Raw genomic sequence first — 18,422 nt, 5'->3', positions numbered from 1 at the left:
ACCATATTGGCCAGGCTGGTCTCAAACTCCTGACCTCAAATAATCCACCCACCTTGGACTCCCAAAGTCCTGGGATTACAGGTGTGAGCCACCAGGCTTGGCCGAATTCTGTAGTTTTAATGTATTTATGAGGTTGTGAAGCCATCACCCCTATCAAATTCCAGAATATTTTCACCACCCCAAAAAGAAACAGCATACCCATAAGTAGTCATTCCCCATCCCCCTTCCCTCGCCCCTGACCTCCATTATCTGTCTCTATGGATTTGCCTATTCTGGATATTTCATATAAATGGAGCCATACAATATTGACCTTTTATGTCTATCTTCTTTCACTTAGCAAAATGTTTTTAAGGTTCACCCATGTTGTACCACGTATCAGTACTTCATTCCCTTTTATAGCTGAATAATATTCCATTATATGGATATACCACTTTTTGTTTACCCATTCATCAGTTGGTGAACATTTGGGTTGTTATACTTTTCAGCTGTTTTGAATAGTGCTGCTTTGAGCATGTATGTTGAGATATGTTATTATTTCTCTTGGGTACGTACCTAGGAATGGAATTACTGGGTCACATGGTAACTGCCTTTTGAGAAACTGCCAAACTGTTTTCCAAAGTGGCTGCATTATTTTACATTCCTGCCAGCAATGTATCAAGGTTCTATTTTTTCCACATCATCCTAATGGGTGTGAAGTGGTATCTCATTGTAAGGCAATCTGTATTTCCCCAATGACTAGTATGTTGAGCGTACTTTCATGTGCTTCCTGGCCATTTGCATTTGTTTTCTGGAGAAATTATGTGGTTGTGATTTGCATATCCACTGATATTTCTGGCCCTTGTTAACTCCTTTAAGAATATGGTAGCCAGGCCGGGTGCAGTGGCTCACGCTTGTAATCCAGCACTTCGGGAAGCCGAGGCGGGAGGATCACGAGGTCAGGAGTTCAAGACCAGCCTGGCCAACATGGTGAAACCTCGTCTCTACTAAAAATACAAAAATTAGCCGGGTGTGGTGGCAGGCGCCTGTAATCTCAGCTACTTGGGAGGCTGAGGCAGAAGAATTGCTTGAACCTGGGAGGTGGTGGTTGCAGTGAGCTGAGATTGTGCCACTGCACTCCAGCCTGGGTGACAGAGCGAGACTCCATCTGGGGAAAAAAGAAAAAAAAAAGAATATGGTAGCCAATGAACATGACTAGGTGGTAGCTCCCTTTTATTGATTAACCAGAAAGGCAGCTCTCACTGAGGGCTCCATGATGACCCTGCTTCACTCTGTACACTCTTGGCTCTGCCTGAAACATGTTCTACCGTGAAGACCTTGTTTCCTGTCTAGAGCTTGAAGATTCAGTAAGTCTTTTCATGTGGCAGTTTCTAAATAAACAAGGGCAAAACAGCATAGCAAATCTGGGTAAGAGGCTTTTTACCAAATTATCAAGTATTTTTCTTTTTTAAAAGAAAAAAAAAAACAAGATGATTTTTCTTCCTCCAGAGAAGCATGGACTGACAGCCTACTGAGTAAATTTTCTATATTGTAGTCAGTCTTGTGAGAGCCTGAGTTGAGTCTCAGAAGAGTAGCTTGCTTGAGACTGAGGCTGGCTGTGAAGAACAGGTTTGTAATTCCTGAAAACTGGAGCTAAAAGTAACAGCTGCTTAATAAAGTGAGACTAGGGAAAATTATGGGTCAGGAGGTAAGCTCTGAAAGAAATTTGCTTCATATGATGATGAAAAGAAGCCCTGTGGCACTTCTCTGGAAGTATCTAGAGAAGCTTTCTGGTTTTGAGTAACTGCAAAGCCAAGAGATCTTCCATAGAGGAGGTTAATACAGGAATCAAGTCATTATCAATAGAGATTCCTAATCAGGTAAGACTGGTTGGCTCCAAGAAGCGCTGTAATGCAAATATAAAGAAGTAGGGGTGGAGGAAGGTTCCAATCCTGAGGCAGCAGTTCCCCTAGGGGCAGCTGGTGTCCCGGTAGGACTCCTCAGTGGTGAGTGTCCAGTGATGGCTTATCTCACTCAATCAAACTTTAAATACAGTCAAGTATACATCAAATAACAGAAACTTAGAACTTTTTATCCATGTACTTTTTTTTTTTTTTTTTTTTGAGACAGAATCTCACTGTGTCACCCAAGCTGGAGTGCAGTGGCATGATCTCGGTTCACTGCAGCCTCCGCCTCCTGGGTTCAAGTGATTTTCCTGCCTCAGCCTCCTGAATAGCTGGGATTACCAGCACGTGCCACCATGCCCAGCTAATTTTTGTGTTTTAAGTAGGGACAGGGTTTCACCATGTTGGCCAGGCTGGTCTCGAACTCCTGACCTCAAGTGATCTGCTCACCTCGGCCTTCCTGAGTGCTGGGGTTACAGGCGTGAGCCACTGCACTCAGCTTTTATTTACAATCTTAAACACCATAGTGCTCATTAAGAAGAAGAAGAAAAAAAAAGCCAAGTCTCTTCCTAAAACACCTTCAGGACATTGAAGGGAAAAAGACGGGAATTATTTCATAACAACATAGGAGACTTTGTTGATCCAGTTCATGAAGACATAGGATGCTTTGGCCAAAGAGACATGAAGATGATTTCTTTCAAAAAATAAGTAGTTCATACATTTATTCAACAGATACTTCCTGAGCTCCTACTATGTGCCAGGCACTGCTCTACCAGTTAGGGATGTTCTGGTGAATAGCCCCACCCCCATGGAGCTCAGATTACACTGGGAGAAAAATAAGAAACCCAAAAAATAAATATAGACATCAGGAGGGATAATGCAATAAAGAAATGCAGGGTAAGGAAACAGTGAACCGGGACAGAAAATTCTTTTTAAATGAGGTGGTGATGAAAGTGCTCTCAGAGACTCAATGAAATGAGGAAGCCAACCAGGTGAAGGTCTGAGGGAAGGCCTGCTGGGCAGAAAGAAGGGTAAATGCAAGGCCCTGCAGCTGCTTGGGCTTGGGGTGTTCAGATCAGTGCTGACGGAGGGAAGGAAGCTGTGGTAAGAGCGAGGCACTGGGAGATGAAGGGTCTAGACCAGGGGTATCCAATCTTTTGGCTTCCCTGGGCCACATTGGAAGAACTGTGACTTGGGCCACACGCAAAAAAACTAATGATAGCTGATGAGCTAAAAATAAATAAATAAATACATAAATCACAAAAAAATCTCATAATGTTTTAAGAAAATGTACGAATTTTTGTTGGGCCACATTCAAAGCCATCCTGGGCTGCATGCAGCCCACAGGCCACGGGTTGGACAAGCTTGGTCTAGACCATACAGGGCCTCTGAGCCATGGAGAGGAGTTTCCATTTCATTCTGAATGTGGTGTGAAGCCACTGTAGGATTCTGGGCAGGGGAATATGAAATTTGATTATATGTGTTAAAAACACTGTTCTACATTTACGTGGCTGAGTAATTTAATACATGGGGAAGAACAGACAAATTTCCCATACAGAAGAATTCCAAATAAGGTATGGACATACTCTGCCCTCAAGGAGGTGAAGCCTAACTCCCCATTCCTTAAGAGAAGCCTGTGCATAGTGACTTCCTTCCGAAGAGTCTGTGTGGAAAGGAAAAGGAATAACTTTATGTTGGAGAAACCTGACGAACACTGCCACGGCCAGGTGATCAAGGTCAGCATCAACAGTGACGACTTATGTTGATAGTAGGTACCTCTTGATACGCCATAATGAAAATGGCACTTTAACTTTTCCTTCCCCAAATCCATAACCCCAGTTCTAATCAACAGATAAACATCGGACAAATTACAGTTATTAGACAGTCTACATCTGATTAGTACTCCTAAAAATTGTCACGGTCATCAAAAACAAGAAAGGCAGAGAAACTGTCACAGCTAAGAGGAGCCTAAGATGACATGACAACTAAATGTAATGTATCCTGGATGGAACAGAAGAAGGACATTAGGTAAAAACTTAGAAAATATGAATAAAGCATGGACTTTAGTTAATAATGTATCAATATTGCTTTATTAATTGCAATGAATGTACCATACTAATTTAAGATGTTAATAATAGGGGAAACTTGGCTGGGTTGCTCACTCCTGTAATCCCAGCACTCTGGGAGACAGAGGTGGGAGGTCATTTGAGGCCAGGAGTTCGAGACCAGCCTGGGCAACACAGCAAAACCCCTACTCTATAAAAAATACAAAAAAAATTAACCAGGCTTGGTGATACGTGCCTGTAGTCCCAGCTACTAAGGGGGCTGAGGTGGGAGGATTGCCTAAGCCTGGGAGGTTGAGGCTGCAGTGAGCTGAGATCATACCACTGCACTCCAGCCTGGGTGATAGAACGAGACCGTCTCAAAATAACAATAATAGGGGAAACTGGGTGTAGATTATAGGGAACTCTCTGCATTATCTTTGAAATTTTTCTGTAAATCTAAAACTTTTAAAATAAAGTTTAAAAAATAAACACTGCTTTGGCTACTCGGTGCAGAATTTAGTGTAGTAGGAGAGGAATGAAAGTAGGGAGACGAATTAGTAATCCTAGCTTTGCTACTTTCTGGCTGTGCAACATTGAGTTATTTTATTTTCTTGTCTATAAAATGGGAATATTTAGTGAAAGTGATGTGGAGAGGATTTAATGATATAATGTAGGAGGCAGCACAATGTTCTACAAATGCTGATAATTATAACTCAAAATAAAATTGTATCTAATAAACTTATTATACACCTCTTATGTGTAAATCCAGCAAATAGCAAAGGCAGAACTCTTAAGTAACTGAAGATAAACACTGCAAAGCTTACTCATAAGGACACATGGTTCTGGGGTTTAATAAAATTCTAGAATCTTGGTAGTCAAAGCATTATGTTCACACCACTAAAACTCAAGGAAGTTCCCAGGTCCAGTGAGCAACTCGGGGGTTGTAACATCTAGAGCAAAAGATGCCCAGAAAAAAAACTAAAGCTGAAGGCCTCTTAACTGATCTCTACTTAGTGAGCATAGCAGGTATACTGGAAGGGTCTCGACTTCCTGTGGAAAACACAGCTTGCGTGCTTAACAAGACTCATCTGTTCCTCACTGGAACAAATGCACTTGCAATTATGTCATCTAATTAAATAACAAATAAACCAGTGAGATATGAGGATGAAAAGAGGGTTTCTATTTCTAGGAAAACCAAGTTGAATGAGTTGGAGACTCCATAGAGATGAGCTTCTAGAATAAAATGGCACTGACTTAGCTGAAGGTAAGACAGCTGTAAAGATTTGGAAAAATTATAAAGAGAAATTTCATACTCTTGCATTATTATTAAGTTCTCATTTCATTGTGAAGGACTGAAAAAGGAAGCTGAACTTGCAACATGTGAGAACATTTTGTGCAAAGGAGACAACCTGGAGCTCCAGAGGACCTACACTCAATGAATGGGCTTGGTCCTACATCCAAATATACATGAGGACATGCAGAGAAATGTTAAAGTATATAGGTATCATTTTTATGGTTCCCTATTTTAACTTATTTAAAAATGTAGTAACAGTATTTTTAACATAGGCAAAAGGAGAGAAAATAATGTATTTCCATATACTCAAACTAGGTTAAACAGTTACAAAGATTTTTGACACATTTGCTTCATCTATCCCATATTTTATTTCTCTCTCAAGTATTTTAATGCAAATTCTTGAAAACAACCACCCCTACAGACGTCAGCAGATATCTGCAGAAATATTTTAAGCCAGCTTTTGATTGCTGACCAACCTGTGGTACAGGTAACAGGACTCCTACTGGGTACCAAGTCATGCACCTACAGGCCTACCTTTGCCCTCTCTTTGCTTCAACCCAGAAGACCTCAAGGCAAATAAACTGATTCCTGGATCCTGAGTGGTTCCTGGTTCACGTGGAAGGACATCTCTGAAGCTTCAACTCAGTGATTTACCTCCCCAAACCTATTCCTTTCATCCTTACAATGAAACCACCTGTGTAACAACCCGATTCTTTGAACGTTTTCTGGGAGTCCAGGGCAAGCCTAAACTTTCAGTGAACATCCTGAGGCAATCTGTATTGAACCAGGTTCACTCCAAAAACCCAGTTGGGGCCATTTCCCAAGGAGCTCAGAACAACCCGAGGAATGGATTCATGGGCTGTCCTAAAGTAGCCTTACTCACAGGTATCAGAGAGAATTCACTTGCTTCTAGGCCCTTGGATTGCTTTAATTCTTTCAATTTTCTTTTGTTCAACAACATAAAAAATATATTTTACTTATTGCAATTTTTACATGTCACATTCTGAATATTACCCTGTACCAGTGGCTTCTTGGTTGTTATATAACTTGTTTGGTAAAGTTATGCTGACAGCTTTAATGAGGCGATGTCATGTGATGCATGAATTTCCCCTGGTGCTGAATGTGGGCATTAGCAACCCAGTATCGTGTGTTAGGGCAGTGGAGAATCAGGGTGTATCTAATAAATTCCTTCATGGAGGTCTCATGTCATTAAGTAGAATTTGCTCTTTCAAGAAGTTTCTTGATCACCTCTGAAGTAATAAACAAAACACTTAACAGGGTCTTAACAAAAACTTACAAACTGAAAAGTTCCAAACCTGTATCAAATTCAAAGCCAGGGTTGTTTTCAATCAGGGAAACCTGAATCCTAAGGAAGAATCAGAAATATTTTTTTCAAAGACACTCAGGCATCATAGGCATTCCTAAGTTGTGAAATGAAAATAAGGTTTCCTGGAAAGTTAGGATAGAGATGGTATTTAATCTGCATTCTGGCTAGGAAGATGATGACATGCACCTTTTCAACTTTTCCCTAAACAGATTTTGTTTTTCCTCTTAACTTATTCCAGACCAAACAGGTTTCAAAAATCAAGAAAACTTCAGGGTTCAGATTTTTGAACTTTTAATAAGCCCAGAGATTTGGCTCATATTTGGCAAGCTCGCCTAAAGTCTCAACAACATCTAGTCTTTTCTAGTTCAAGGTGAGCTAATGAGGGCCTAATAAAGTGCAGAACATGGCCTGAAAGAGTAAAGTACTGGTCCTTTGCCAAGAGGCAGATTACAGGGAGGAATCTGATAGATTAACAGAGAAACTAAAATTATTGCCTTGTGCACTCTATCTAAAACTAATGGTTTTCAACTAAGGGTCACATCTAACATGGCAGGTGACTCTGGCTTATCCCTAGTCCAGAAACGTTTCTCTTGGTCAGTGGTTATCAAACTTGGCCATTGGATTTAAAAATCCAATCACCTAGAGGGATTTTTAAACCCCCAGTGCTCAGGTTGTATCATCCAAGACCAATTAAATCGATTTCTGGAATTGGGCTTAGGCAGCAGTAGTTTCAAAAACTTCTCAGGTGATTTCAATGTGCATCCAAGGTCGATGCGCTGCTCTAAGAATCAGAGTTCTTGTCAAAACAGACAGAACTGGGTCATTGTAGAACATCTCCTGCACATTTTTGTTGTTTTAAGAAAAAAACCAATTTACTTAGCACCAAATACCAAAAACATTGGTTATGTAAGTCAAAAACATTGGTAGTGTATATCTGACTGGAAGTATGGAAAGTGATCCCAGAAGGGTATCTAAAGGGTACCACATTCACAACTAAAGTCACATAACCCTGTGTTTGAATCTCAAGTCTAGCTGAGGAACCTTGGGCAAGACGATTTAACCTTGCTCTGCCTCGGTTTCCTTTTTTGTAAAGTCACATTGGGAATCAACTATCCTTCAGAGTTGCTGTTAGAACCAGAGGTAATAGTTCTACAATATCCGGCACAAGGTTATAAATACAGATGGCTCTCAAAATAGTAGCTGTTATTTCTCATTCTGTTATTAGGTCAAAGCAGTCAGGCAGGGTAACATCTGGAGGAAAAAGACTTCTCAAATGCCACAGACATATAAGCTGAATGAGTTTAGGAGACAAAAGGTGAGAGATCATCTAAAAATTAAACAATAATCAAAGACCTAACAATGAATGCAACTGTTAGGTTGAGTGGATGGAGGCGTTAAGGCCAGAGCAATGAAAGGCAAAAAAGTTAGGGATCAGAGAACCATATTATAAAAGTTAAAGCTCTGTATTTAAGAATGAAGGCTCCAGAGTGGGATCCATTTACTATTACATGCGAACAAGGTGTTGAGGTCCCTTTAGTCCTTGGAAGGACAAGGTGCCTCTAACTTCCTGTCACAGGAGCATTCTCTCAGGTTCAGGTGGACTCACAGAGCTCCATCATCTTAATGAGATAAGACACATCTGAAAAATACAGGATAATAAATAAGACCCCTTTGAGTCAAACTGGGCAAATGTTATAAAACCAAGGGATGCTGACACAGTCAGCAAACGGTAATCCAGTAGCATGCATTTCTGGAGCCTCCTAAAAAGAGCCTGGAGACTCCTATCTGTATGAATGTGGCAAGATGAGTTCCAAAGAGACGCACCTGATATCTGCTAGGCTTTCTTTATATTCCAGGGGCAGCCTGCCCATCACCTAAGCTGCCCTAGACTACTCAGAGGGTTGTGGATTGTCACCCTCTCTCAAAAATCCAATCTGCTGTTGAAGGCAGTGATTCCTAAGCTCACCGTAAATCAAAAGGCTGGGAGTTTTCTTTTTTCCAATAAAAATGGATGGGCCCTAAATCCAGAGATTCTGATTCAGAAGGTCTGAGGCAAAGCCAAGGATCTATATATATTTTTAAAATACTTCATACATGATTACAACATGTAGGGAGGTTTGGAGCCATTAAATGTGTGCGAAACATCATAGGAGACTGTCGATCTTTAATTATAATGGACCATGAGGGTATTTCTGAATGCTGCATGCCTGGAGCAGCTGACAAGGTGACGGGGGCTGTGCAGCCTGGGATCTGAAAGAAAGCTGCTCAGAAATGTTTAAGTGTGAGGTAGCATGACAATGGGTGATGGTTTCCCCTTTCTTTCACCTTTCTTCCAAGTTTTCCATAATGAGTTTTAAATTTTTTTATAAGGGAAAAAAAACCCTTAAAGGTAAACAAAACATCTGATTACATCTTGGTGACGTTTGTGATGACACTTTAAGAATTTGCTATTACGACTACAATTTACCACACATTATAGTTGTGTTTTTAAAAAAGGAATTTAGGACCGGGCGCGGTGGCTCATGCCTGTAATCCCAGCACTTTGGGAGGCTGAGGCAGGTGGATCACCTGAGGTCAGGAGTTCAAGACCAGCCTGGCCAACATGGTGAAACCTTGTCTCTATTAAAAAAATATAAAAAATTAGCCGGGTGTGGTGGCAGGCGCCTGTAAAATCCCAGCTACTCGGGAGGCTGAGGCAGGAGAATTTCTTGAACCTGGGAGGCGGAGGTTGCAGTGAGCCAAGATTGCGCCACTGTACTCCAGCCTGGGTGACAGAGTGAGAATCCATCTCAAAAAAAGAAAAAAAAAAAAGAAAGAAAGAAAAAAAGAAATGTAGGCACTTCAGGAAAACAAATTCTCTCTCCTGGCTCATATAAGCAATGTGAAATGTCTTTCTTCGAAGGTCAGCCCACAGAGGTTTCTGCAGCCCCGCTCCCCATCCAGGGAGAAGGTAGGCATGGACGCTGAAGCACGCTACAGGGTGCACTGCTGGCTGCTCAAATTATTTAACAATGTGGAAGAAGGTCTTTGAAAAAAATCAATACAAAGCCTATCTGGCAGGTTATAAATAAATTCTTTCGAGCACTACACCCACTTTATGCAAAGCACTTGTATGAGTGTGAGATTAGAGGATTAGGAGTTTCTGTGTAACAGACTCTAGTCAAGAAGAATCCTTCCTAAGTGGCTCAAGAGTTATAAGATAACTACACTCTGCAAAATAAACCCAAGATCAAAGGGCCCAAACATATCAGTATTCATTCTAACAACGATCATTTCCAGAAGAATTAAAGAATTGGCATCAGAAACTATCAGATGTAAAGAGACTTATCTTGTTTGCAGTAAGGGAGTACTGAAATCTTTTCAAGGTCAAATGGCTTTGGAGCTTTTATTGACAACATTTTAAAAGTACTATGTAAACTCAGTAAGACTATATAACAGCATAAAATATACTTAATTTTTAAAATCCAACCATAGCACGGCCCGTCTCAACAAGTTTATTTATACATTTTAATTTCTAAAATACCTAGAGCAGTTGTAACTGACTGAGGGCATGTCTGAGGTTTAACTAATCAAATAGCACTTTTCTGTTTCTTTCTCAGGCTTTTTCTTCTATTCTGTTCCATTTCATTAACTAACCCTTGGAGTTGTAATGTTAAGAGTCAGATACGTGAGCTGACATTAGATTTTCAAGGAAAGGATTTTGAAATCTAAACAAACCCAAAGGGATAAGTTACTTTTTGGGGGAGAAACAAAGCAAGAATTCCCATTTGCAGGTTTCGTAACTCTATTTCCCTATGAAGAAGTAAAGATAAATTGGTACACATTTCCAAAATGGATGTACTGGTTTGTTTAATATGGTCCTGCATGAGCTGGCCTGTCTGACTTCATTCCAGCATTGTTCTCTGCATTCTAGCCACAATGTCAACTTTCAGGTCATGCGACCTCCAGCCTCAGGGCCTTTACATATGCTGAAATACCCCGCTGGGCATACACTTCATTCTCTTTACCTGCTTAATGCTTGGACACTCTGTTGTTTTGGCTTCAGCTCATTCCTCCTTCCATCTCACTCTTCGAATCTAGGTTTAATTCCTTATCTCCCAAATTATAACCTCCGGTAGTTAAATCTCAGTAGTTAGGAGACAGGACAGTATCCCTGTCCCAGCTTGGCCACTTAGCACACCATGTGACCCTGGGTAGTTTTTTTTTTTAATCTCTCTGAAGCTTAGTTTCCTCAACAAGAATGTTTTGAATAATAAACTAGCTAATACATGCAAAGCACTTAGAATAACGACTGGCACAAAGGAAATATTCGATAAATACTAGCTATTAGTATTACTCTTTTAGGATGAATCTTACTGTGACCGTTCTCTGTCCTTGTGAGAAAGGGTCTTTATTTCTCCTTTTGACAGTTCATCTAGTTCCTTTTGGTATATTATTCAACCGTCTTTTTTTTATAAGGAAAATTCTTAAGGTTTTTTCACAAACATTGGTAACACTGGATGTAATCAGTTGTTTTATTTAATTTTTGAGACAGGGTCTTGCTGTGTTGCCCATCCTGGAGTGTAGTGGCATGATAACAGTTCACTGCAAACTTGAACTTCTGGGCTCAAGCAGTTCTCCCACGTCAGCCTCCCAAGTAGCTGTGACTACAGGCACATGCCACCACACCTGGCTATTTTTGTTTTTTTTTTAACTTTTCATCTTTTAGTAGAGATGAGGTCTCACTATGTTGCTGAGACTGGTCTTGAACTCCTGGGCTCAAGCAATCCACCCACCTTGGCCTCCCAAAGTGTTGGGATTACAGGTGTGAGCCACTGTATCTGGCTTTGTTTTTAAAGGGATTTTTTTTTTCCTTTATAAAGAAATTGTTGTATTGTTTCTGGGGAGAAATCTAGTAGCGAATCCTTTGTAGATAAAGTAACATTTCATGTGGTTGCTTTCTGAGGATTCTATCTTTGTATTCTGTAGTTTCACTATGATATGTCTAGTTGTAGAATTATTTTTATTTATCTATCTGGGGACTCATTGCGATATATTCATCTGAGAATGAATGTCTTGAATACATTTTGGAAACTTAGCCATTAATTCTTCAAACATTTTTTAACCCTAATTCTATTTTCTTCTTTGGAATTCCAGTTACATGACTGTTGGTTCTCTATCTCCCATGTCTGAAGACCTTGTTTCAGATTTTTCATCTTTCTGTGTTGTGTTTTGGAAAATTTTCTTAAATATATTTTCTAGTTCACTAATTCTCTATTCATGTGTCTAATCTGACATTTAACCCATCCACCAAGTTTTAAATTTCAATAACTTTTGTTTTAAAAATCTGTAATTTCTATGTGATTTGTTTTCAACTTTGTTCTTTTAAGACAGTATTTTGTCAGGTTTTTAATTCCTTCTTTTAGGTCTTTAGAAATCTTAAACATAGCTATTTTATAGCCAATAACTCTAATATCTAAAGCCATTGAGGGTCTCATTTTGCAAAGTCAGCACAGGGGTTCAAGTTTAGTTGGACTCTTTCAGTGGGAGCACTGTTAGGTCTCAATTGAGAATGTAAGCAGAAATTTATACTTTGCTTCTACCAGGTGCCTTGGGGTTAGTTTTAATGTTAAAATTTCACCTTGGTGATTCTCAAACTATAATAATGTAATGTAATGTACCCAACGTAAGTATAGACAGGCCTAAGGTTTTGAATTTCCAGGGAAGACGACTTCTTCCACTGCAACAGGAGACCTATAAGCTTTCTTTTTCTGTGTGCTGGCAGCTAGTTATCTTTTTTTTTGAGGCAGAGTCTTGCTCTGTTACCCAGGCTGGAGTACAGTGGTGCGATCTCAGCTCACTGCAACCTCCGCCTCCTGGGTTTGATTCTCCTGCCTCAGTTTCCCAAGAAGCTGGGATTACAGGCGTGTGCCACCACACCTGGCTAATTTTTTTTTGTATTTTTAGTAGAGACGGGGTTTCACCATGTTGGCCAGGCTGGTCTTGAACTCCTTACCTCAGGTGATCCACCTGCCTCGGCCTCCCAAAGTGCTGGGATTACAGGAGTGAGCCACCATGCCCGGCCTAGTTATCTTTTATACAACATATTCACCAAGGGTATAATGCTTCAAGGGCCTACTTTAATGTGAGAACCTCATTTCCAACTCTTCACTTTGCACGTAACCGACGTTTTGCCCACACGAGTTCCTGACAATTGACATCCAAGCACAGGGCAGGGGTGGCAGTAGTAGTGACAGCAACAGTAGCTCTTGGCCTGCTTTGGTTTTCAGTTACTTTTCAATTTCCAGGAAATTGAATTCTCTTCTACTTATTTTCAGATCCCAACTCAAGTAACACCTTCTCACAGAAGCCATCCCTTACTCTCCAGAATAGATCAGGCACCTGCTCTACACTTCCACAGCTCCCTGCATTTTTCCTCCACTGCACATAATAATTTGTAGTTATGTTTAGTAGTGTGATTATTTGTTTAATGTTTGTCTCTGTCACTACACTGTTAGTTCCATGAGGGCAGGAATCATTTGTCCACCATAGTATCCAATCTGGCACAGTACAGCAACAAAAGAAGTATTTGCTGAATGAATAAAATGAGTGTGTGTGGCTGGTTGGGGGTGGGTGAATATTAATGTGAACATAACTCCTCAAAGAAAGTAAAGAATTGAAAAAGGAGAAGGAAAAGAGAAAACATTTTATTATGAATATTTCAAAATTGCAGGAAACACACTGCAAATCCCTGGGGAGCCACTTCCTATTTCAATCAAACCCTTATTCAACATTCTTGGTTCCTTTTTGTTTTAACTGAGATATAATACTTAGATCTTAAGTATTCCATTGATGGGCGCAGTGGCTCATGCCTGTAATCCCAGCACTTCGGGAGGCCGAGGCTGGCAGATCACGAGGTCAGGAGATCGAGACCATCCTGGCTAACACGGTGAAACCCCGTCTCTACTAAAAATACAAAAAATTAGCCGGGCGTGGTGGCGGGCGCCTGTAGTCCCAGCTACTCAGGAGGCTGAGGCAGGAGAATGGCGTGAACCCAGGAGGCAAAGCTTGCAGTGAGCTGAGATCGCGCCACTGCACTCCAGCCTGGGTGACAGAGCAAGATTCCGTCTCCAAAAAAAAAAAAAAAAGTTTTTCATTTAATCCGTTTTGACAAATGTACACTCCTGCAACCCACACCCCTATTGAAATGTGGAATATTTCTATCAAGTCAGAAAGTTTCCTCGTCTCTCTTCAATATTTCCATTTCTAGAAACAACCCCTTATCTGATTATGATTAGGAGTTGATGATTAACTTATGGTAAAGGATAAGTTAGTTTGCCTATTCTAGAATTTCACATAGAAAAAAACAGTACGTACTTTTTTTGTGTCTGGCTTCTTTTACTACTCATAATATTTTTGATATTCACCCATGTCATTGCATGTATCAATGTTATTCCTTTTTGTGTTGAGACAATTCCATTGTTTGAATATAACACATTTTGTTTATCTATTCTGTTGACAACTACGTGGGCTATTCCAGCTATTATGAATTGAACTGCTACGAACATTCTTGTACAAAGCTTTTTGTGAACATGTTTTCATTTCTCTTGGATAAATATCTAAGAGTAGAATTGCTGGGTCATAGTATAAATTTTGCTTCTTTGAGAAACTGCCAAATAGTTTTCCAAAGTAGCTGTATCATTTTATAGGCCCGCCAACAACAGGGTGAGATTTCTGGTTGCTCCACATCCTCTCCAACATTTGGTATCATCCAACTTTTTCACTGTAGCCATTCTGGTGGGTATACAGTGGTATCATTGGCATTTTCCTGATGATTAATGATATCAAGCACATTTTCATATGCTTATTGGCCATTGGTATATTTTCTTTGTGGAATATCTGTTCAAGTCTTTTGCTCATTTTTAAAAAAAGGGTTGCCTTTTTATTGCTGAGGTGCAGGAATTCTTTATATATTCTGTCCTTTGTCAGACATATTTTGCAAATATTTTCTTTCAGATAGTGGTTTGTCTGTTTCTTTTTCTTTTTTTTCTGACAGAGTCTCGCTCTGTCGCCCAGGCTGGAGTACAGTGGCGTGATCTCGGCTCACTGCAAGCTCCACCTCCCAGGTTCAAGCCATCCTCCTGTCTTAGCCTCCCGAGTAGCTGGGACTACAGGCGCACACTGCCACGCCCGGCTAATTTTTTGTATTTTTAGTACAGACAGGGTTTCACCGTGTTAGCCAGGATAGTCTCGATCTCCTGACCTTGTGATCCGCCTGCCTTGAATAGTATCTTCTAATGAGCAAAAGATTTTACATTTGATAGGGTCTAATTTATCAATTTTTAAAATGGTTTGTGATTCCTATAAACTCTAATAAATTTTTATTCTTCCTAAGAGAATGAAGAATTATTCTCCTATACTTTTAGTAGCTTTATGGTTTTAGCTTTTATGTTTAAGTTTATGATACATTTCAAATTGATTTATTTGTATGGTATGAGGTAGGGGTTGAGATTCTTTTCTTCCCTATGTAGATATCCAGTTGTTCCAACAGCATTTGTTAAAAATAGAAAGAGTTTCCTTTTCTGACTGATTTGCTTCTTACCTTTGTTGAAAGTCATTTGACCTTACACATGAGTGTCTTTTATGGATACTCTATTCTGTTCCTTTATTTGTTCATCCTTTTGCCAATATCTTACTTTCTTGATTACTATAGCTTTATAGTAAGTCTTAATGTCAAGTAGGATTAAGTCTGCCAAATTTGTTTTTCTTTTTCAAGACCGTTATGGTTATTCTAGGTCCTTTGGTTCTCCAAATACATTTTAAAAACAGTTTGCTAATTTCTATAAAAAAGCCTGTTGAGATTTGAATTGGTATTAAATCTATAGATCAATTTAGGAAAATCTGCCATCCTAACAATATTAAATCTTTTAATCCATCAATATGGCATACCTCTTCATTTATTTAGGTTTTCTTTAATTTCTTTTAGCAATGTTTTACAGTTTTCAGACTTGAACATCTTCCATTAAATTTATGCATAAGTATTTGGTATTTTTAATGCTACAGTAAATAGTATTTTTCTTTTTGTGAGACAGGGTCTTGCTCTGTTGCCCAGGCTGGAGTGCAGTGGAACAATCATGGCTCACTGCAGCCTTGACCTCCCCGGGCTCAACTGATCTTCCCACCTCAGCCTTCCCAGCATCTGGGACTACAGGCGCGTGCCACCACGCCTGGATAATTTTTGTATTTTTTATAGAGACAGGGTTTCGCTATGCTGCCAGAGGGTGGTCTCAAACTCCTGAGCCCAAGTGATCTGCCCACCTCAGCCTTCCAAGGTGCTGGGATATACACTTTATATCTTGTAGCAATACTATAAAATTTACTTATCTGTTCTACTAGTGTTGTTTTAGATTGCTTAGGACTTCATATGCACAATCATGTCATCTTCAAATAAAGACTGCTTTGTCTTTCCAATATGTATACCCCTTTTTTCTTGTCATGTTGCATTAATTAGGTCCTCCAGTATAATTTAGAATAGAGGTGGTAAAAGCGGATATCTCTGAATGGTTCCCAATATTAGAGGGAAATATTTCAAAATTTAAACTGTAGGTGTGATCTTAACTGCAGGTTTTTGTAGGTGTTCTTTAACAGGGTGAGGAAGTTTCCTTCTACTCTTAGCATGTGGAAAAGTGTTATCATAAATGAGTGCTGTATTTTGTCAAACGCTTTTTCTACATCTATTGAATGATCTCATAATTTTTATTTTTTAACTGTTAATGTGGTGAATTACATTGATTTTTATATACTAAATATATTTGCATTTCTAAGATAAATCTCACTTGATCATGGCGTATCATTCTTTTTATATATCGCTAGATTCAATTTGCTAATATTTTGTTAAGGATTTTTGCATCTAGTTCATGAGAGAATTTGGCCAGCAATTTTCTTTGCCTGTAATGCCCCTGTATTGTTTTGTATCAGGTTATAGTGGCTTCATAAAATGACTTGTAGAGTGTTCCTTCTTGCTCTATTTTCTGAAAGAGTTTGCATCAAATTGACATTATTTCTTCTTTAAGTATATGATAGTACTCCACAGTTAAACCATCTGAGCTTGGGGCTTTTTTTTTTTTTTTTTGAGACTGAGTCTTGCTCTATCCAAGTACAGTGGCGCAATTTTGGCTCACTGTAACCTCCACCTCCCAGGTTCAAGTGATTCTCGTGCCTCAGCCACCTGAGTAGCTGGGATTGCAGGAGCCTGCCACCACGCCCAGCTAATTTTTGTATTTTTAGTAGAGATGGGGTTTCACCATGTTGGCCAGGCTGGTCTTGAACTCCTGACCTCATGATCCACCCACCACGACCTCCTAAAGTGCTGGGATTACAGGCGTGAGCCACTGTTCCAGGCCAACCTTGGGGTTTTCTTTGTGGGAAGTTAATTATGAATTCAACTTCTTTAACTGACATAGGAATATTTGATATTTTTATTTGTTCCTGTGTCAGTTTTATTAATTTGCGTCTTTCAAGGAATTTATCTATTTTATCTAGGTTGTCAAACTTACTGGGAAAAAGTTGTTCATAATATTCCCTTATCATTCTTCTAATGTCTGTGGGATCTATAGCGATGTCTCTTTTTCCATTCCTGTTATTAGTAATTAGTGTTTTCTCCTGTTTACTTCATGAGTATTGCTGGGTTTATTAATTTTATTGCTCTCTTAAAAGAATAAAATTCTGGCTCTTTGATTTTATCTTCTTGATTCATTTTTTAAATAAAGAGAACATTTAGATAAAATTAAGGGCCCTTTCAATCTCCTCCCTAAAGACACTCCCCCTTCCTTCTGTCCCCGAGGTACCTGTTCTCCTAAATTTCATGCCCACTATTCCCTTTCCATTTGTATATTAAAGTAATGCTAATTTCTGCTACTCTCCTGGGATCCTCCATTAACTTACCACGTTTCCTGCTTCTGCAGCCAGCCGGGCAGCATAGCGAGCTATAAGACGGTGTTCCTCATCCAGTCGGCTAGGACTGTCCAGAACACTGCCAAGGAAATAAAAATGCAACAAGTGTCTATTAAATATCCCTTATTCTTGTTCCATTCTTAGAAAGAACAGATGGAAGAAAAGCTCATAAAAGAATGGTAATAAAAGAACTAGAGGCCTGGGTCATAGATACTAATGGTCTTCTGAAAAAAAGGGGATTTAGAGAAATGAGGAGGCCACATTTGTCATTCCTCATTGGCAGCACATCCCCGCTGCTCCCCCACCATCAAAGGGGCACTTCATTTTGAATGCAAGGGCTAAGAAAACACAGGGCACCCACAAAGTCTGAGGCAGGGATTTCTAACCAAATGTTTAAAACTGGTGACTTTTTAGACCTTGATCTCAAATTCAAAAAGACCAAGAGAAAACTAAAGCATCATGAAAAACAGAGGGCTGAGAAAAAATATACTTAACACTGGCTAAGCAAAAGTTTGGCTTTGCCAGGGCAGGCCAAACACACTGTAAAGCTGGAAAGATTCCATGACATCAAATATTCCCTTTTTCATGCCCCTTTCTCTTCCTTTACTATGCTCATTCTACATCTATAGCCCCATCTTGGAGTTAATTAGTTTAATGCACTACTCTTCAACAAGAGTACCAACACTCTAAAAATCTAAGGACCCATTCAGACAGGCTATCAGACAATGTGGTATCTGGATGAGGGAAGGGTTCTTGAGTAATAGGCTGGCTCTGCATATGGGATGCTGATATGGAACTTCCGATTCTGAAATACATGACTTCTTTAATTTAGTATAACAAATGCTATTTATCCTTATCAAGACAGTCCTAGATTAATAGGGGCTGTGGCTATATAATTCTCTGTTTAGGACTGGCAGATGCTTTAAGACGACAGTGATGATGTT

At 39.6% G+C, this 18,422-nt stretch overlaps 1 protein-coding gene across 16 annotated transcripts in view; it reads right to left on the bottom strand.

The window, feature by feature from the left end:
• DTNB (dystrobrevin beta) overlaps positions 1-18,422 on the bottom strand; it is a 295,200-nt gene that overhangs the window by 59,265 nt on the left and 217,513 nt on the right. For all 16 annotated transcript variants that reach the window (XM_063648879.1, XM_054474817.2, XM_054474818.2 and 13 more), the window contains one exon: positions 17,470-17,557. In XM_063648879.1, the coding sequence (XP_063504949.1) occupies positions 17,470-17,557 (88 nt within the window). The remainder of the gene's footprint in view (positions 1-17,469; positions 17,558-18,422) is intronic.

This window comes from Pongo pygmaeus, chromosome 12, assembly GCF_028885625.2.
Source record: "Pongo pygmaeus isolate AG05252 chromosome 12, NHGRI_mPonPyg2-v2.0_pri, whole genome shotgun sequence".
Lineage (NCBI taxonomy): Eukaryota > Metazoa > Chordata > Mammalia > Primates > Hominidae > Pongo > Pongo pygmaeus.
The sequence above is the reverse complement of the archived record's forward strand: the minus strand, read 5'-3'. Positions and strand labels throughout refer to the sequence as shown.